This window comes from Pseudochaenichthys georgianus, chromosome 24, assembly GCF_902827115.2.
Source record: "Pseudochaenichthys georgianus chromosome 24, fPseGeo1.2, whole genome shotgun sequence".
Lineage (NCBI taxonomy): Eukaryota > Metazoa > Chordata > Actinopteri > Perciformes > Channichthyidae > Pseudochaenichthys > Pseudochaenichthys georgianus.
Window position 1 is genome coordinate 29,047,441 of NC_047526.1, and position 22,615 is coordinate 29,070,055.

Below are 22,615 nucleotides of genomic sequence, written 5' to 3' on the forward strand. Positions count from 1 at the left end.
ACTTATAAGTCTCCTTATCCTGGAGTTTTTTGTGAGACTTGGCATACAGAGAATTGTCCAGTAAAGGGTTTGATAGGGAAATATGTCCGGATAGAGACTGTAAAGGAAATATTGTATTTCTAAAGCCCTCCCACATTTCTTCACTCTAGATGGATGAACAGTATGTTGCATGTTACCCCACATTGTGGTCTGAAAACTAATATAAGTGCAGAGAAAACCCAGTTGGCCTCCTGGGAGAACATTTAGCGGACCCCCCCTCCAGTCTGGAGCAAAGGGATCACCTTCAGCAGACATGATTATTTCATTGTGTGTGTGTGTGTGTGTGTGTGTGTGTGTGTGTGTGTGTGTGTGTGTGTGTGTGTGTGTGTGTGTGTGTGTGTATAAGTGTGCCTAAGTAGGGGATTAACTGTCTATAACTTTGTGGTTTTCCTGTTTAGTCTGAGTTTACGACCGTCTGCAAGAGGACAGCATTTGCAAAGATCAACCCTACATACACACACACACACACCCACCCACCCACACGCACACACACAACCACCACCCAACCACACACACACACACACCACACACACACACACACACACACACACACACACACACACACACACGCGCACGCACGCACGCACAGCACACACACACACACACACACACACACACACACACACACACACACACACACACCGTGTATACATCACTTCAGGGGACATTACATTGACTTACATGCATTTCCTGGAGACTTATCCTAACCTTAACCAACACATGCCTAACCCTAACCCTAACCCTTAACCTTACCCTAACTCTAATCCTAACCCTAACCAAGTCTTCACCCTAAAATGAATGATCCCCCTCATGGGGACCTCCAATTTGTCCCCATGAGGGCGGCGAGTCCCCACACGTGACTGTGTAAACAGAGTTAGGTCCCCACAAGTATAGCAATGCTAGACCACACACACACACACACACACACACAAACACACACACACACACACACACACACATATTAATACATTTATTAGTTTTGCCATCAAATAAAAGAAAATCGATAAAATAGGTGATGTCTTGCCCGAGAAACCGAAACAGGCCAAAAAAACAATAAACACAACAGTTGCAAACTAATTTCGGTCAGTTGGCTTATTGACTAATTGATATTTCTATATAGTTGTTCAACATTCTCTAATCTCCTCTTTTCTTACCGTGTCAACGTCAAGGAAAACTTCTCTCACATGTTTTATTGAGACTTTATGAAGAAGCCTTACATTAACAATCCTTCTGGCACTCCAATCTTATCAAATAAAACCCGACAGTGTTCGTTTGAAATATTTATGTCTGCATGTCTATGATAGATTTCTGGATAGATCTGAGTGCCTGTTCGCTGCGGGATTTGACACCGTGACCTTGTGGCCAAAACACGGCGCGTCTGACATACAGATGTGCAGCTGACAAAACAGAGGCTACTGACCCCTCTACACACACACACACACACACACACACACACACACACACACACACACACACACACACACACACACACACACACACACACACACACACACACACACACACACACACACACACACACACACACACACACACACACACACACACACACACACACACACACACACACACACACACACACACACACACACACACACACACACACACACACACACACACACACACACACACACACACACACACACACACATACTGTAAGACCACATGTCCCTCCCTCTTCTTCTTCTGTGATCAGTGTGTGGCCATCTTGAAAAAGGCAACATTTGGGCCTCTAATTTCCTGAAATCGCAATTACAAGCAGTAATAAAGATGGACATAATGAGGAACAATATACACAACAGCAATATATAAAAGATACAATTAGCAGAATCTGAATTGTTAAAATAAAGGCACCAATTTCAGTGATTATCATGACCAATGGATGAAAACGGTAACATCAGATTGAGCCCTTTTTTAGTAAAGTAATGTGCATCGTGATATAAAAACAAACTACTTTGCCGTCCTTGGTTAACCATGGGCTTGATTTCACTTTAGTAATACCCAAATTAAAAAGAGCAGCTAAGTCCTGGACATGGCATGTGGAATGGGGCAATAACAGGAGAGAAAGGATGATCTTGTCTTGCGGTTTAAGTCCACAAAATATAAATTATTTAAAGACAGAGGAGGGAAGGGAGATGGAGCGACATCTTGACCCTGCTGATCTGCCCACAATCTCTTCCTTGTTTTTTTTAAAACCCCTCTCTGCCTTTATTTTCTTTGTATAATGGACCATTCATATTTCTTTGGTGCTTCATTGCTGATGGAAACACACACACACACACACACACACACACACACACACACACACACACACACACACACACACACACACACACACACACACACACACACACACACACACACACACACAACACACACACACACACACACACACACACACACACACACACACACACACACACACACACACACACACACACACACACACACACACACACACACAGACTCCCGGGGCAGGAAGTCCTAGTGGGAGCAGGATGTTGACTTTGCTTTTATTCCAGCTTTCTCTGAAACCCCTGGAGGTCGACAGAAGAGCAGCAGACAGATGTAAAGCCAGAGATACGGGCAGTGAAACAAAATATAGATTAATGTTCGTTTTCTCATATCACAACTGAGAAGTCATTACAAAAGAGCTAACGGACATTTATTTACAACTATGGAGGGATAATATTGATAAAAACAGCGGCTGAGGTCAGACGAATGCGAGTCAAAAGCAGACCGACTGTTTTCACAAGTTTGATTTGTAAAATGTGGCTAGTGACACTCTACAGTAACGTTTTTTAATTCACAATAAGCTTGATATGTAATGTATTCAGTGTTACGCTTCAGGAGACAGACACAGAGTGACTCATGAATAGTCTTTGTGTTTTTAATTAGTAAGAAATTAGCATTAATAAGCAGTCATTGACTACTATATATATACCCGAAATGCAAGAACGAGAGCGCACTCATTATGACAACATTCAGCCTAAATACTTAAGCTTCAAGCATGTGAACTTAGGGTCTCTCGTATCGATATGTCCACATCGTATTCTCAGCATTACATGTGAGAGTTATATTCCCAAACATTTGAACACCTTCAGATCAAAACCTTCAGGTCATTTCAGAAGCCAACTGGTATGATAAACAAAGTCTCCATAGTAATAGTAGTAATGATCAGACGATGACAGAATGTCTAATGGTGCTTCTGTTAAGGACGCAAATCTATTTTGTCGGACGATTTACCCTAATAATTTGAGTAATGACATTTTCTTCGAGCACCGCGTCCTTGAAATAACCAGGTGCTGTTTAAAGTGAAACACTGTTGCACACATTGAACGGATTAACTTGAAATATCCAGAGACAAGATGTTGGCATTGGAAATGGTTTAGTTGTCTTTTATTGTCCGAAATGTAATTGACTAATAACGTTTGAGCAGTCGTCTTATGACATTGCCTATCGCCCGTCTATAATTGAGCTTTTTACAGCATAATCAAATCAGGTTTTATTTATATAGCACATTTTAAAAACGATTTGTGGTCGAGCCAAAGTGCTGTACATGCAAGTAATAAATAACACATTACTACAATCGCAAACAGAAGGCAATAAGTTACAACAGCAAATATAAAAATCAAACACAGTTATAATGTTAGCTTCAAGCTGCTTATGAAACAATGTAGTTTGAACACCTTCAGTCTCACCTCTCAGGCTGCTCATCAAACTGTAAGCATGTAACCATCACATGGAAGAAGATGCCCTAAAACATAGCCCCCTTTCCCTCAGAGGCTTATCGTCTTTAGAACAATAGCCGATGGGTTTGCAGATAGCACATTTGCTGACACAGATGATATTAGTACAAACCGTTTTAATTGGGAAGTTTGTAAAAGCGGTGATAAAGAGAGTGACAGGAACAGAGCACAAGTCAATGTCCGGGAAAATGTGATTTAACATGTAGCCTATTACAAATGTCATTCATTAATCCAACGTGTCAGAACAGACTATGTTCCCATAGAAACAACACGCAGCAACCATGGAACACCGACCGCTGTGTGCGTGCGTGCGTGCGTGCGTGCGTGTGTGTGTGTGTGTGTGTGTGTGTGTGTGTGTGTGTGTGTGTGTGTGTGTGTTAATACTAAACCTTTTTTGTGAGATGTGAGCTTTACCAAAGTTAAGTGAATAATAAATGACAAACAGAAGCCAGGACCGGTCGACAGAGAGGCGTGTGTGAGTCCCAGCGTGTGCTTTGATTTAGATTAACATGATCACATGATATATTCTAAGCTTTCATTTGTGATTATTGAGAAAATCATGCTAGTCGTGCCATTGTTCATTTTCCTTTCATTGTATTCAATTATTGTGATTTAAGCCTCAGACACTTTTGTCGTCATGACGCTCACGTCTTGCCATGTCGATGTTGTTCAAGAATATTTCTCTTTAGGGGATTATAACAGATAACTCCCTGTGGAGTGCACTTTGGGATTTCAGCCTTTGCAGACCGTTGACACACACACACACACACACACACACACACACACACACACACACACACACACACACACACACACACACACACACACACACACACACACACACACACACACACACACACACACACACACACACACACACACACACACACACACACACACACCTATATAACACACTACATGAAAGAGAAAAAGCACATTAGGGCCTCTTTAAATACCTCGCTATACCATGTAGGTGTTGAACTGTGGTGATTCATACAGTGCTGTTCTTTACCTAAGCTGTGCACTTATTGTGGTGTTATCTATACATCTGCTTTAATTAGGTAATTGTCTTGGGAAATTATTTTCACTCTATCTGATTTCTACAGGGATACACAGTTTGATGATAACAGGATAATTATGTTCTTAAATTAAGCAGGATAAAAATAAAGATAAGACATTTAAATTGCTGCAACCTCCTGGTTATATTCTGACACACACAGAATTTAATAATACTGGCCATTTATTTGTGTGTGTGTGTGTGTGTGTGATTACATTTTTACAATTTTTAACTGTTGCCTTCATGAGAAAGGAGCTGTTGGATCTTTCCTATTTGACTGCGGTCATAGTCAGACACAGAAAGAAAATGCAACCAGAATGTGATAGCAAGTAGCGTTGACCTTTTTGTTTTTCCTCATCATTAGAAGTTTGATATTCCTGGATCGCCACAAGTCATGATCTGGAGAGTGTGGGGGTCGACACAAACACTCTGTTTCACCTGTATCCGGACATTTTGAGTGTCCTTTACACCAGTCATGTGTTGAATTCTCTTGCCCTTGTTAAACTGTTAAAATCCCATTTCCTGGAGTGTCTCGTTTGTGAAACTCAGAGGTGGAAGAAAAATCATTTGTCAGGTGTTCAGAGCACATCGAAGCTCACAAAGATGATTAGTTTTCTCCGAGAGGTCCTCCCAAGCGGAGGACTTATTAGTGTCTGTATTTTATCTTGGTCTGATTTCTAGGTGGAAATCAATTTGAGTATGGGGTGTGCATGTGCGTATGATTTGATTTAGACTAACATGATCACATGATATATTCTAAGCTTTCATATGTGTCTGCACTGTAGACATATTTTTGATTGTATATTTTTGCAGGTGCTTTTACGATTGGCGATTGCGTGTGCTTCTATATGTAGATATCTGTATGTAGGCTCTGTGCCATTGTGTTTATGTGTGTGTGTGTGTGTGTGTGTGTCAGAGTATACAGGATTATCGCAGTCTCATCCTTCATTCCCCTCCTGGCCATGACCCTTTTAAACAACACTCTATCTTTCTCTGGGAATCCCTCCATCCATCTCCATCAATCTTTCTTTCTTTCTCTGCATCCATATCTCTCTCACCACCCCCCCCCCCCCCCCTAAATGCTCTCTGGATGGAAGGGCGAGAGAGAGAAGGAGAGATACAGAGAGAGATGATCCTGTCTTTTTCAACCTTCCTCTTGTTCCATCAAGCATACATCTAGCCTCAAAACTCAACAATAACACATCCATCACACACACACTCGTATGCTCACACACATCCATGCAGCAGGACAAGCAGTGCAGAGTCATCGTCCACAGACATAAACCAATAAAGTTGTATTCATAATGTCATGAGAAGCCTTCATACGATAGAATATATTTGCTGTCATCCTGAATTAGGTGGAAATCCAGTCATGTCTGGACATTTTCTCCTTAAGTTTAGATTTAACTCCCATATTAATATCGTATTGTCCTTCCTACTGCATTGATAAGTAGTGTCCTTCAATATCGTCACTTTTGTAAACACTATTTGTTGGAACAGGTGTACCCTGGGATATAAAATCCCAGAATACAATAACCGTTGAAAAGCATCAAATCACTGGTCGATGTAAAATTGAATTCCCACATCTTGCGACACGAGAAGAGGTTTGATTTCTTCTTAGTGGTTAAGTCTTTACCTAGTGGCTTTTCTGGTCACGCAAAAACATGTGACGGTACGATAAACGATACGACAATAGGTCTGACATTCGTCTTGCATCTCAGCATCTCCACTTGCAACATCAACAAGGACACATACCGAAAACAAATAAGGAATCAAAGCCTTTTCATAGAAAAAGACCACAGTGTGTGGCTGAAAGCTCCGGGAATGTCCAATTAGTCAATGCACCTTGTGACAAATGCTGAGAAAATCGAATGTTTTATTTGGTTTCTCTCCAACATATGTATACATATATATTTGTATGGATATATTTGAATTGTAAAACATAACCGCAATGTGGCATTATATGGTGTATGATAATTTCTACATTTGCACATGTTGATACAGTATGATGACGCAATAGCCTGTACTGTAATTATTCTTTGGGTAATATTTTTTTCCACCCATCGTTTCAACGGTTGTTTCCTCGTAATCAGTGTTTGGGAGTGTTGAAACAACTTCTTTGACGATGACGACATTTCCCAGCTTTCCCTGTGTGTGCTTATACGTACATTCTGACAGTATTATAATTTAGAGGCTGTGTGGCAGCAAATCCTCCGAGACATCTGGTTAACAGAGCGTAGACGCGGCATAGAGAGGCCAACAGACAGATAGACGGGTTACCATGGTTATCAGAGCAGAGAGAAAAGAATGGAAGGTGATGAACCTGAGTAGATAGTGTGTGTGTGTGTGGTGTGTGTGTGTGTGTGTGTGTGTGTGTGTGTCCTTGTCATCGAGTGAATCTGAAATGTGAGCCCTCTCTTTAGCGAGCCCTCTCTGTGTCTCTGTTGTTATCTCACCTCATTGTTGGACATGCAAGCAAAGGGAGAAAGTGTTATCCGAGTTGGAGTTGTACCCATGATGACATTCTCCCAAGAGATAATTGTAATGTTTAGAAAAGTTGCCATGGCAGCCAACACAGTGACAACATCTAGAAAATGTTGTTGTTCCCTGCATTATTTTCACTTTCCAAAGATGTTTTTGATGTGCTTTTATAATTAAAGTTTGGACATGTGTTATGTGAACATGCAAGGGTCCCAGCCAGATTGAAAGAGGTGAAAATGGCACTAACTAAACATGTGCTTTCACTTTGAACAAATAATGTTTCCTTTCTGACCCCCTTTAAATGCAGAGAAGCAGAGCTGATGGGTGTGTAAGGTATTAGCTGTCTCAAATCTAGGTTTAAATGACACTATTAAAGATATTCTTACTCCCACACACATTTGTATCCAGGTTATGAATGAATATCCATAATTACGCATGATGTTGGCTAGATGTCCTGACAGAAGGAGGAGGCCGTCGTTAGAAACGGTGTGGAGACGGATCATGAGAAATATGTGTATTAAAGAAACCGATATGATCTTTTATTAAAGCCTTAAATAAGATATATTTCACATTGAAGATGGTTCAATTAGTTGCTGTGTTGACAACATGACAATAAGATGGTGCACGCATGTTTGCTCTTGTAATAGGTGCATTAAAGGTTAAATCCGTTATATATATGGATGTTGTTACTCGTATTTTAGAGCTTTTCTTTTTGCCGACTGTGACTTTTAAGATTTAAGATTGGGAATAGAGTTTACAAAAGGCAAAGTGAAGAGTTCAACCTGCTCTCCACTAGAGACTAGAGCCTTTGAGATGTGAATCAAATATCAGACTTAAAATCCAAATACTGCCACGATGAAAAGAAGGAAGTGAAAAGACTTGGTTCAACACGAATACAAGCAGCTTTATTATCAGTACAATGTGCAAACTGAGTTCAAAGCTTATATTGAGGTTTTCAAATAAGGCCTTGAATGCAAACAGTTTTTTAAACTGCAGTGAACATTCATTTATGTAAATACTAAATACCAAAGGCTGTAGAGTCGGGAGCTATTGAAAATGTGTGGATCAAAAGAGTGGAAAACAATATCACACAGCCACCAAAGGTATGACGTGAATAATATCGAGTGCTCTACTATTGAATGAACTTTCAAAAGAAAGCAGAAAAGAGAATAGCCCAGAATTCAATGCTGACTAAGAAACAGTTATGAATGAAGTTTGAAACTATTCAGTACTTCTAGAATAAGTGAAAGTGTTGTGATGTGTGACAGTAGTCGAGACACACAATTGCCTAGGAGTGACATTATCGTGATGCATTGATAAATATAACTTGCCGACAACAACAACAACATAAACTGCAACACATGAATGTAAAAAACCCAATTTAATATCCTAACTTTACATGTGTGTTATGGTTACTTTTTTCTTCTCAAAACCACACCGCTTTCTCATATCTGATTTACTCAAAGCTGCATTGTGTGAGTCTCCACAAACACAACCCGGATGTGGTATGATATTACACAGTGAGAACTTTCCCTCCAAGAAAACACTGGTATATGGAAATCTTTCCTCCCTCGTGTAGATTCTCAGATATCAGTTGTGAGAATTTCGGAAGGCATGCAGAGTGTGTGTATGATATATTGTGAGTACTAATGGGAGAATGTGTACACATGTGTGAGAGAGACTTTGGGTGTCTCCGATGTTCTTCACAGTTCATCAGTGTTGACATCTGGCCAAACAGCTGGACTCCTCTGGACACACACACACACACACACACACACACACACACACACACACACACACACACACACACACACACACACACACACACACAAACACACACACACACACACACACACACACACACACACCGTCCACCCTTTCACAAGTGCTTCGTTTCTCTTACAATTATACTGTCTTTCAATCTGATCTTCCCTCTGTACATTCCCGCATCTCTGTGTTTATGGTTGTACATCAGTGCACATGTTGTTTAACTGTAAAAGTTGTTGACCTTACCGTACATGACGTCTGGGACATGTGACATTGTGCAGGAGGTGCATGTGTTTGTCTGTGTGTGTGTGGGTGTGTTTGCCAGACAGGAAATGTGAACCATGTTGAGCATTCCAGTACCTTAAGTCCAACAAGTTTGACATTGACTCTGAGACGAATGTGGGAACACACAGCCTGGAAAAACCGGTGCTTAGTCTCATGGTGCATTTGTGTGCTGATGACATGAGTTACCATCGCTTTGTTTAGAAGTCTCAGAGCTACTTGGCTTGTGAGTGCACTCAAATACTTTAAACTATGTGCACATACAGTACTATAGACAAACAATGTGATGCATGCCAAACAATCCAAATCGGAATCCAATGTATTACATTACATGCATTTCTATGTAGCATTTAGTCCAGATACTTCACCAAATAATGCAAAAAGACATTAGGATAAGATAGGGGTGTGAAAACGATATTTTGTGAATTATATCGCAAGATCAGAAAGTCATTTTTGAAAAGTATAACATAATAATATCCTGGAAAAAAGCTGCGTACTTAGGATTGTTTTCCATAATAAAATGAGCTCCAGCAGTTTAAAATAGCCACAGAAAGGAAGTGGAAAATGCTTGAGCAACATAATGCAAATGAACAGTCCTTTGATAAAGTAGCAGGCCCAAATCTGCACGGTTGAAAAGTGGCCTAAAAATGTTTTCTTTAATCGGCATGCTTCTTTTATGCAAAGATAAAGTGAATATGGCTTGCTCTATCTGTGAGGGGTAAATGATGTTAACTGCATTAGACTGTAACCGAAATATTACCCAGATTATATAAATGACTGGTACCAAACCTGCCCTCCCCCTCATGTTCCCCACTAATTACTCATAACCTCAGAACAACTGTGCAAGCTGGCTCACTCGCTGCAAGACTACACACAGAAACTGACACCATTTTATGATTTTAAGAACAAAACATTTGAATTAGGGTTCCTAATAACACATAATGTTCTGCTTTTTAGCAACACATGTGAAGAAGACATTCTTTCTGACCTCCTTTGAGCTGCTCCTAATTGCGTTCAACCTGATCCAACTATACTTTTATTATTGTTTTAAAATAATAATTATAATACTATGAATGAATGTGATTCAACATATCCGACTTTAAAAATACAGGATTACAAACGGGATAAGTCATACATCCTCAGGTTTCAAATAAAACTGAAGAGCAAATCCAATATACTGTCAAAAAAAGAGATAACAATAGGAAATGGAAACATATTTTAAAGACGGCTTAAAGGTAATTAGGTAAACATTGAATTGGCATTTTAATACATTTCATGATTTGCTTTCAAGTTCTTAAATGAGAATATTGATACCAACTTCATGTATGTATCAAGTGTATTTCCAAAAACACCACACTCTTAATATTATGTTGCATTTACTGTATGTCTAACAAGCTTCCATAATAATATGTTTATCTATCGGTTTATTTTTTAACATCTGTTTCTGTTCGTCTGTGTGTTTTATTTCAGGTCTGTTCCCGGCTGTGTTGAACTTGGCCTCCATGGCAGATATCTCCACTAATGCGACCTGTGGTTCCACGGGTCCGGAGATGTTCTGCAAGCTGGTGGAACATGTACCCGGCCAGCCCATAAGAAACGCTCAGTGTCGAATCTGCAACCAAAAGAGTACAACACCCACAGGTAAGACAGACTTATAGGTATTCTGATTACAACAATTAATCATACTCGATTACTTAATTAGTGCCAGATGTTAACAAATCCATTTGTCTGAAATGATAATCACTGAATGAACTGAGAAATCAATCGCGACATGACAAGATGACAATAGAAAATTAGCCTGCAATCATAATTCATACAAGACAGTTATTTAGTCAATCAATGATTCAGTTAACCATCAGTTAGTCGCTGAAGCAGTCCGTCATCAACCAGCCAGTCAGTCAGCTAATGAGTGCAGTTAGCTTTGGTTACACCTGCTCAGCTAGCTTTGCTTAGTTAGCTTAGCAATCAGACAGTTAGTCAACCAGGATGAGAGGAGAGAAGAAGGATGAAGCAGGGTTTTACTGCTGCAGAAAGACGGGGGAAATAAAGCTTGAAATTAGTGTGGCGGAAATGAAAGACTGATGAACTGAGATCAAAAAGGTATTTTTAAAACAAGTGATGAGTTACATAACAGACTTTCTCTGTATTTGAAATGAACTATGCTTACATGTATTCTCTTTCTTGCTCAGAGAAGGAATAGATCATGAAAACCACCGTTAAAGTCCCACTAGGGACAATAATTGATAATGAGCTATAGATTCAAATTCAGACGACTTATTGACGATTGACGATAAAGCAACATTCCAAATACACAGTACAACATACAGTTCAAGTGGTCATAAAAAACCTAAAAGTAGTATAGCTATATACTCGATGCATCAGTTTCAAAAAGATATCTCTACACTTCTAGACATTCTTTATTCTAATATAACGAACCATTCCTAATTTACTTGTTATTGTATTATTTGATCTATTTCTGTAGGACAGGCTGTTTAATTGAATGGCAATGGGAATGTATTTTGATTAAGCAATTCTGCATGTCCATTATTAACTTTCAACGTAAAACATCTTAGCCACAGGAGGAAAACACCTGGATAAATGAGGGAGAAGGAAGGATGTAGTTAAAAAGAGGAGAGGAAAGACTCCTTTTGCTATTCTGTCAATAGTTGCCATGGTTTTTATAACAGAAATGTCACACATAAGTAGCCTGATGATTGGCAGCTGCAAGTTGCAATCCATCATATTCACTTAAAAATACTCTCATGAAATTACCACCCAAAGAAAGGCTTACACACAGCATACATTAAAGTGTAACAAAGTGACCTTCTCTTTGTGTTAAACTAATAATATGTTATATTTCACACAGGCTCCGCCCTCTACTGGACTCTATGGGTACTACTCTCCATCATGCTGTGCGTGCTTTCACCAACTGAGTTTACGTAAACGTAGCCGGCCAATCGGGGCGAGCCTACCTGAATGCGCGCGCAGGCCCACAGTATATAAAGGCGGCTACACCCGCCGCCCACTATCCTTTTTCTCTTCAGACGAGCTGACAACCGAAGAGTTAAACGAACGAAGATTAGAAGATTAGAAGGAAAAATGGACTCACCATTACTGGAAGCTCGGCCATGCACCTGCCCTGGTTTGATCGCGGGCGCCGGTCTCCACCACCTCTGCTTAGAGTGTTTGGGGGACCAGGATATGGCCGAGGCGGTGCCATTCACGTCCCCATTCCAGGGGGGCGGATGGCTCCGTTTGCCGTTGTCGGGCACTTCCGGGTCCGGTCCATGGAGGTCCACCGCCCTAGGTGATGACCATGGCGGCGGAGTGCAGCTGCTCCCAGCGGGCAGCAGGCTGGGCAGGGAGCTGAAAACAGCTCTGCCACGCTACCGCGTGACAAGGCGACTGCAAATAAACACGGGTGTGTTGGGCATCTCGCTCATTGCTGGAGATGCCCCCACCTCACCAGATCAGAGCGATTATTTGTAGCTTGATCGTGGCCGCCGCCGTTGTCTGCCGTGTGATATCCCAGTGAGGGATCACTTTCCAAAAGGACCGTGTTGTTAAAATCTGTCATCCCAGGAGGAGATAGGTTTCCTCTCGGCATGTGCACCCTCAAGTCAGAGAGAAGGGGCACTATTCTCTGTACTTCCTGGTTCCCAAGAAGACAGGAGAATTCAGGCCCATTCTGGATCTTCAAATGCCTGCACCAGCACATTGCATGCAAGAAGTTCCATATGTTAACTCTGAAACAGTTACTGGGACTGGTGCAGCCAGGCGATTGGTTCACAACCATCGACCTGAAGAACGCTTACTTTCATGGCGAAATTGCTCCAAAACACAAAGTATTTGCGTTTTGCCTTCCAGGGGGTAGCCTACGAGTACAACAGACTGACGTTCGGCTACTCCCTATCCCCACGCACGCTACGGCGCTGCAACCGCTGCGGGACCATGACATGAGGGTGTTCTTTTATCTGGGCGACCTCATAGTCATGGCCAGGTCCAGGGAATGGGCAATGTTTCACACAGCGCAATTGATCCTACACCTAACCAAGTTGGGTTGAAAAAGAGTTGCGGTCAATTGGAAGAAGAGCTCCCCCATACCTCACCAGCAGGTAGAATATCTGGGGGTGATGCTCGATGCAGGCAGACTACGCGCCACCCTGACAGAAAGCAGACAGGCATCCCTGCTGCGGGCAGTCTGCAGGCTGTGTCAGGGGGCGACGGTGACAGCGTTGATCATCATGCAGACTTTGGGTCTCATGACGGCTGCTCACTCCGTAGTGCCACTCGGACTCCTGCATGCACGTCGCATACAGAGGTGGCTTACTGGCCTTCGTTTAGATCTCAAGACACAAACGACGTCTGGTGATCACCCCCCCCCTCAGTAGAGAGCAACCTCCGATTCTGGGGGTCCCCAGAGAATCTGCGGAGGGGAGCTCCACTGGGGCAAGTGACCTCCTATATCACAGTCTTTACAGACGCTTCAGTGACAGGATGGGGGGGGGACGTGCCTAGAGAGAGCTGTAGGTGGTTGCTGGCCTCTGACAGAGGCTCGGCACAGCAACCTCCTGGAGCTGCAAGCAGTGATGCTGGTCCTACAGCACTTCAGACCCTTAATACAGGGCAAACATGTGCTAGTGAGGAGCGACAACCGCACCACAGTGGCGTACATCAACAGGCAAGGCGGAGTCCGCTCAATAGCCTTGTTGACCACGGCACAGAACCTGTGGTTGTGGGTTTCACAGATAGTGTTGTCTCTAAGGGCCCTGCACATCCCGGGACGGGAGAACGGGGGGCCGACCTCATGTCAAGAGGCGGACCCCTGCCAGATGAGTGGAGGCTTCACCCGGAGGTGGTGAAGCAGTTCTGGACTCAGTTCGGGAGAGCAGAGGTGGACCTGTTCGCCAATTGGCGCAACAGCCACTGTGCCCTGTGGTTCTCCCTGGCCCGGTGGGACAATCATTGTGCATTTGCACACGAGCCATGGCCAAGGAAGCTGCTTTACGCCTTTCCACCGCTGCACCTTATCCCCCCCATTCTGGATAGGGTGAGGTGGGAGCAGCTGTCAGTCATCCTAGTGGCCCCAGATCGGCGCCGTGGTACGTGGGGTAACACAGATGATGGTGGGTCAGCCCTGGGCTATTCCTCAGGTCTGGGGAGCGCTGTCTCAGGAAGCAGGGGCAATAGGGGCGTTACCCACTCTGGGCCAACCTCTCCAGGCTTGGCTCCTGAGAGGGACAGGCTGAGACAGGTGGGGCTGTCTGACAGGTGGGGCTGTCTGACAACGTTATACAGACTATCCAAGCAGCAGGAGCAGAATCCACCACAGCCTGTTGCAGGCCAAAGTGGGCGGGATTCCGGCGATGGTGTGAAGGAAGGAGTCTAGAGCCTCTGTCATGCACGCTGGGCTCTATTCTTACCTACTTACAGATACTGGTGGGCAGGGGGCTGGCTCATTCCACAATTAAGGTGTATGCAGCAGCCATTTCGTCCTGCCATGAGGGATTTGGAGGCAGGTCAGCCTTCAGTCAGCTACTTATGTCGCGGTTTTTGCAGGGGGTCAGGAGCTGCCGTTGGTGCTCGAGGGTCTGGTCACAGAACCATTTGAGCCCCTGGAGCTCTCCTCCCTGAAAGCACTGTCATGGAAGACAGCATTGCTACTTGCCTTGACTTCGGCCAAAAGAGTGTCCGAACTGACCGCTCTGTCGGTGCACCCAAGCTGCCTTTTGATCCGGGGTGACCATAGCGGGGCAACACTCAGACCTCCTTTACTCCTAAGAGCCTAAGGAGTTCGTTCAGGTCAAGGGCTATTCAGTTAGGTGGCTTTCATCTTCCACCCCATATTGAGGCCAGGGAGGCTAAATTGCACCTCCTCTGCCCAGTGAGTGCGCTAGCATGTTATGTTGCCTGTAGTGTAGACGGGCCGTGAGGCTGTTTGACACAGCCCGTGTAGAATGCACACGGACCCCAGTGGGGAGGGCTCTCCCCGCCCGTCCATAGGCATGTGTAATGCACCCGCATAGCCATCCTGTTAGGCGCTTCTTGGAGAGAGCTTTTCTAGCCACACCATCCCCAAAGCACACAAACAGCTGTTCAGTGCGTCTAATGGCAGCCGTGCGCTCTACAAAAAATCTTGAAACTGGGCGTGTCTGAGGCTTGGCGATTTCTCGCGCCCAAGGCGACCAACAACCAATCAGGAATCTCCCGCCCGCCCCCGACATACAAAGCAATAGCAATGTTAAAACGAAGTAAACTGGATATAAAATCCCCAAACAGGCGAAAACCTACCAGTTTCATCCACTGTCTCTGCCACCTCCCTCCATGCCTCGCTCCTCCGGTTTGTATCCCGGTAGGTGAACAGAGACTGATCATACAGCACCGGGTGATTCACTACCGCTCCATTTTTTTTTAATATGAGGAAATGACCTGCGTACTCTCTCCCAGCATACATGCGGTTTGATTGGCTAGTGCTTGTACTGTCAGATTTGCATACGCATGATTTGATTGGCTGATGCCAAGCATCGAGCCTCAAAAGTTGAACATTGCTCAACTTTTGATGCTCGTGATGCTTGCAAAGCCACGCTCCGCTCCCCACAATGCAGTTCGGCGAAGATTCAAAATCAACTACGTCACCCCATTCAAGTGAATGGGCGAAGCGTTGAAAGCATTTTTCGATGCCTGTAGTGTAGACGGGCTATTAGTCAGCAGCGTGAGTGTAGAAGATATATTCACGTCGGCGTCTTGGTCTACGCCTGGCTCCTTCATAAAATGTTATCTCCTGGACATGTCTGGCTCCTTCTCGTCGTCTGTGCTTGCCGAGGCAACGCATGATTGGTGAGAGGGGGGGTGGCTGTGGGTCAGCAGGTGTCTGACCCCCCCCCCCCCCCTGGACATAAAGCACTTGTGTTTTCCCATGCTCCTGAGGGACTCGGGAGACATGGTGCGCAATCAGCCCCATACAGGGCTGGAGGCAGGCTGGGAGAGCCTTCCTCACTATTGTCCATGCCCACTCTACACGGAGTGTGTGTGAGTGTGGGGGACGTGGTGCACTTATGTTTTCCCATGCTCCTGAGGGACCTGGGGAACATGGTGCGCGGTAGGCTCCAGACGGACTCTCCGCACAGATCTTTTCCATGCACACTCTACACGAGGTAAGCGTGTGTGAGTGTGCCTTATCCAAATTGCGGCCCCAACTTCTCTACGGTTACAACCGGATGGGAGGAAGTGGGGATGCAATGGAGGTTAGCCAAAAGCCGGTCAGGGACGGTGTGGTGGGTCGATTTTGTTGGATGACAGGGCGTGTATACATCGGGGCTCCGCCCACTGTACCCATAGAGTCCAGTAGAGGGCGGAGCCTGTGTGAAATATACAGGGGTTACGTATTGTAACCCTATTCATAAAGCACAGGCGGAGCCCTCTACCTGGGGACCCTGTCTTTCCTAGTCCGCTTGCTGAAGAGTGTATAGGATAGTGGGCGGCGGGTGTAGCCGTCTTTATATACTGTGGGCCTGCGCGCGCATTCAGGTAGGCTCGCCCCGATTGGCCGGCTTTGTTTACGTAAACTCAGTAGGTGAAAGCACGCACAGCATGATAGAGAGTAGTACCCATAGAGTCCAGTAGAGGGCTCCGTCTGTGCTTATTTACTAGGGTTACAATACGTAACCCCCTATTTCCTTCCTGTTGCGTCCGAGTTATTGTGCGGAATAGTAACAGCAGCGAGGAGCAGATTCTGCAAATAGGGTGACATTTATTTTTATTCAGAAGTGAAATAAAATAATCTGAAAAGGAAAGAAAAGAAAATGATTTCTCCCTGATAAGGTAGAAATGTGTGCTTTTGATATCTGGCCTTGGATGGTTGAAATGCCAGTTTTATATTAAAAAAAAAATATGGAAAATGTTCCTCAGTGATATTCAAATGATATTAGAAATATAAGATAACATAGAATACAATTACTGATATGACCTCTGACCCTCACTTTGATTTTCGATCTCTCTTTGTGTTCTTGTTTGTGTGTTTTTCTAGAACAACATCCCATAGAGTACGCCATAGATGGGACAAACCGTTGGTGGCAAAGTCCCTCTATCAAGAATGGAAGAAAGTACCACTCTGTGACAATCACTCTGGACTTAAAACAGGTAGAAACACACACATTTGTAATATGATACTCGTGAGGGTGTTATCTTCCACATGTATTCCCCTCGGGCTTACCCCATCTTTACACTAATACTGAGTCAAGCCTTCCCTTCCTGTAGCACTGACACTTGGCTCCTTCTTCACAAAGAACGACAGCTGCGGTCGGATTTATGTTTTTTTCAGAGGAATTTAATGGTGACTCGTCATTACTGGAATCCACTGTAAGGGCCATGAATCAAACCTGACCGCAGCCTCTATTGTCTGAGACGGAAACCTTTTCACCAAGGTTCATCTAACAGCATCAAAAACATTTGTATTAGTCTGTGATTTGAGGCAGTTTAACGCACTATTAGGAACACATAATTTTGGTGAAAGCTGTCCGTGTATACAGTGTTAGGGGCATTGTCTTTCATGGGAATAAAACAAATCGTCAAAGGAAACAATAACAAATATTTTTGATTTAAAAACTGGGCTGAGAAGTAAGGTGTTGCCCAGCTTAGTCTAAGAAGATAAGGAACTTCCCAAAAACCAGAGGTGGAAAGTAGTGGAGTACAAATACTTTGTTACTGTACTTAAGTACAGTTTTCTGGTATCACTACTTTACTCCACTACTTATTTTTCTGACGAATTTTTACTTTTACCTCTTACATTTTTAACACAAACACCTGTACTTTCTACTTTTTACATTTTCAAAACAGGCTCGTCCCTTTAGTTTGAATGTGTGTTGGTGCGTGATCATTATTATTTAGAGTCATTGCGTGCCTATTGATTTGAACACGATCCGTGTATCCATAATTTCCTGGTCTTCTCTAAAGAAGAGGGACCAATGGAAACGTTGTCATGTTGCCGTTGTTCAGCATGGAAACATTCATTAGCTAACAATGACATTATTGTTCAATTAATATAAAGGGAGGTCAGGTACTCTTTAAAACAGCTGCTACATGAGCTACACCAGGTACATTTCAAAGCCCATACTTCTTTACTTTTACTTGAGTAAAGAAGTTTAGTCAGTACTTCTACTTTTACCAGAGTATTTTTAAACACGAGTATCTGTACTTCTACTTCAGTAAAGGATGTGCGTACTTTTGCCATCTCTGCCAAAAACACATTTAGAAGATGTAAGAGACGTTGGAGGTGACACACACCCTGGATCAGCCTGCAGCAGCACACGTGTGCAGAGAACCACTTACACTTTACACCCCCCCATATGGACCATTTTCAATTTCAAATTAACCTATTGCCTCGACACAGCAAGACCAGGTGGCCGCTGGATTTGACCCCGTGACATTCATTCATCATTAGATATCACCAAGATAGTTGTATCACCAATACACTGTAGTCATATCTCAGCTTTTTTGATTTTTACATTTTGAATGTTCTATTTTTCTTTAAATTATAAAAGTAACACCTTTGGATTTGCCAACTTTTGAAAAATTAATTGGGCTTGAGCTTCGCTTTTCTTTATTTCGTGACAGTTTTTAACATATTTTTTGTTAAGTAAAATGAAAGATGACTTGAAGATTTAAGGTAAAGCTACCAATCATCAGCATCACAGCCCCTAACAAACGTCTGTTGCCTACATTTCTTTATTAACATTGAATAATACATAACTAATAAGTTAATATATATATTATATCTGGTCAAATGAGAGCAATGCCAACCGACTCAAGATGCATGTTTATTGTCATTGCACAACAAAATGCAATTCGCATCCAACCAGAACATTTTAAGAGAAGTGAAGTGCATTAGTTTTCAACAAATGTACTTAACAAAATCAATGCACAATGCAATGGTCAAAATGCATTGTGGACTTTCCTTAATCTTGTGTTACCAATTTCAGGCTTTTGCTCCTGTAACCAGCCCTAGTTTTAGATGACATGAACACACCACGCTGCATGCTGTCTATCGCTTTGTAATCACAGCCATTAGTTAATTATTGAACAAAGGTTTTGTCATCCAAGGAATTAAACTACCTGCTATTATTACAGCAGTGCTGAAATTAGTTAAACCGACTTAGCTATCAATCATTTCATAAACATGCTTGTCACCCTTTCAATAATTGGGTTTCCATTTATGATTTGGAACGCTTGGCAGGATTCTCTGTGATTAAGGGTCTGTGTACTGGCATGGGAGATTTAGGACATCTAGTTTAGTTTAGAAGTGTGATTAAACAGATTATACCGCCAGAGTATAATTACATAGATGTCTTGAGAATAAAAATAATGAGGGTGTGAGACTTCAGTTCACGAGAAGCCATCGGTTTATTAATAGAAGCCTATGAAAAATAGCTTTTTAGGTTAAAAGTGATGGAAACATTTCACGGCAGAGGCAAAAACACAAATATAAACCTGAACATGAGCGATACGGCCTCTTGTACTTTTCTTTGGATTCCCTGGACAAAGGCTCATTCTCAAACTTCTGTATTCAAGTTGAATCTAAGTCAATATCTTGGTGTCCTTCACATCTTTTCTGTCGTTAAGTGTATCATGAAAAAGAGAGTTATAAAAGGAATATAGGTACATGTAATGGCGGAATAGAAATGAGGGATAAAATATGAGCCATACGACACAAACCACAGCTCAGAGAGATATATATGATAGTTAATTAAAAAGCACTTGATGCCAGTTCAGATGTGAATAGGTGGTAAGAGGCAAATTGTAAAGCGCTTTGGACAAGAGTGCTATATAAAGGCAGTCCATTTATCACTCTGTTATTATTATTGTAAAACACCATTTTACAGGCTTCTCTGTGACACATGACATCATACTGCTTAAAAGTTATCTTTTAGCCAACATGTCGATGTATCCTTGGGCAAGATACTTAACCCTGAGTTGCTCCCGATGGCCAACGGTTACCATTTAACATTTAAAAAACGAAATAAAAACAGTTTTGATTTAAGTCTTTTTCATTTTAAAGCTAATGATCTTAAGTGAATATTTTAATATGTGTGCCTCATTTCATTAAAAAGAAGTAAGCCTGAGAAGAATTGTATTTATTCATTATTTATTTGTTTATGCCAACCGGCACGTACGTAGAATATAATTCTATTTCTGAACAGGAAGTAGAAGAGCAGCCATCTTGACATGATAATGGCTTCAGGCCCATCAATCACAGCTCTCACCGCTGTGGAGTGGCTACAGAATATAAATACACATTTCTAAATGGTCACAGAAGCGCCAACACACGTTTTCACACCTGTCACTTAAACTCTATGCACGCTGAATTCCTGATACACACTATTCTCGCCACAGTCAAACTTACAAAGAGATGTATAAAATATATGAACAAAGACATTTCTTTGGATTCCCTGGACAAAGGCTCATTCTCAAACTTCTGTATTCAAGTTGAATCTAAGTCAATATCTTGGTGTCCTTCACATCTTTTCTGTCGTTAAGTGTATCATGAAAAAGAGAGTTATAAAAGGAATATAGGTACATGTAATGGCGGAATAGAAATGAGGGATAAAATATGAGCCATACGACACAAACCACAGCTCAGAGAGATATATATGATAGTTAATTAAAAAGCACTTGATGCCAGTTCAGATGTGAATAGGTGGTAAGAGGCAAATTGTAAAGCGCTTTGGACAAGAGTGCTATATAAAGGCAGTCCATTTATCACTCTGTTATTATTATTGTAAAACACCATTTTACAGGCTTCTCTGTGACACATGACATCATACTGCTTAAAAGTTATCTTTTAGCCAACATGTCGATGTATCCTTGGGCAAGATACTTAACCCTGAGTTGCTCCCGATGGCCAACGGTTACCATTTAACATTTAAAAAACGAAATAAAAACAGTTTTGATTTAAGTCTTTTTCATTTTAAAGCTAATGATCTTAAGTGAATATTTTAATATGTGTGCCTCATTTCATTAAAAAGAAGTAAGCCTGAGAAGAATTGTATTTATTCATTATTTATTTGTTTATGCCAACCGGCACGTACGTAGAATATAATTCTATTTCTGAACAGGAAGTAGAAGAGCAGCCATCTTGACATGATAATGGCTTCAGGCCCATCAATCACAGCTCTCACCGCTGTGGAGTGGCTACAGAATATAAATACACATTTCTAAATGGTCACAGAAGCGCCAACACACGTTTTCACACCTGTCACTTAAACTCTATGCACGCTGAATTCCTGATACACACTATTCTCGCCACAGTCAAACTTACAAAGAGATGTATAAAATATATGAACAAAGACATTTCATTATATATGCTGACAGCTAGATAAGGAGGAGTTTATGAAAAAAAAATTCAGTATGTTCCATTTGTCAAGATCTGGTTTCTTAAAAGCTTTTTAATAATGGCACATTTATTCTCAACGACCACCTACTGGGCCGCCTCGGCTCTAACAGTCGTCATTGGCCGCTTTTGACGTGTTCACAGCATATATTATATTATGTGCATTCATTTCCGGAAGAAGCTTTCCATCCACTCTAAAGCTGTAATCATTAAGCTTTGTATTTGACAAAAGGCTCATCTTATTGTCAATGACCATACTTGCTGTTTCCGCCAAAGAAAAACAAAAGATCTTCAGGATTAGTATTAAAATAATTATAGTATACCATTCATGAAGGGATGAGGGGTTGTCTGATTGAATTCAAGTACTCTAAATTCAATATATTAGTTAATTTATATAATATATTTCCCAGAAATTGGATTTGGGAAAGACAAAGAAATGTCCTTTGATCACCTAACTCTTACACTACTATAAATGTTGTATTGATCAAAATAAAAGTATATCGACCTCACGCCTGATTGGCAATGATCGCCTTTATACTGGCTTCCATAAATGTTGGTGCGTGTGTGTGTGTGTGTGTGTGAACACGTGCGTTCCACAGTAGGTGCTTTTTGTGTGTGTATATGTGCGAGTCGCTATCAGACCAACGGAAAGCTATTTACCCTCCAGTGCTCTGAATTTCCCTTGCGACCTCAGTCATCTCACTCAGAAAATGACATGAAATGTGTGTGTGTGTGTGTGTGTGTGTGTGTGTGTGTGTGTGTGTGTGTGTGTGTGTGTGTGTGTGTGTGTGTGTGTGTGTGTGTGTGTGTGTGTGTGTGTGTGTGTGTGTGTGTGTG

General features: G+C 42.2%; 1 protein-coding gene across 2 annotated transcripts in view; it reads left to right on the top strand.

Moving 5' to 3' along the window:
* The window catches only part of lama2 (laminin, alpha 2), a 202,303-nt gene that overhangs the window by 25,371 nt on the left and 154,317 nt on the right, over positions 1 to 22,615 (top strand). For both annotated transcript variants that reach the window (XM_071202002.1, XM_071202003.1), the window contains exons 2-3: positions 10,864 to 11,034; positions 17,420 to 17,532. In XM_071202002.1, the coding sequence (XP_071058103.1) occupies positions 10,864 to 11,034; positions 17,420 to 17,532 (284 nt within the window). The remainder of the gene's footprint in view (positions 1 to 10,863; positions 11,035 to 17,419; positions 17,533 to 22,615) is intronic.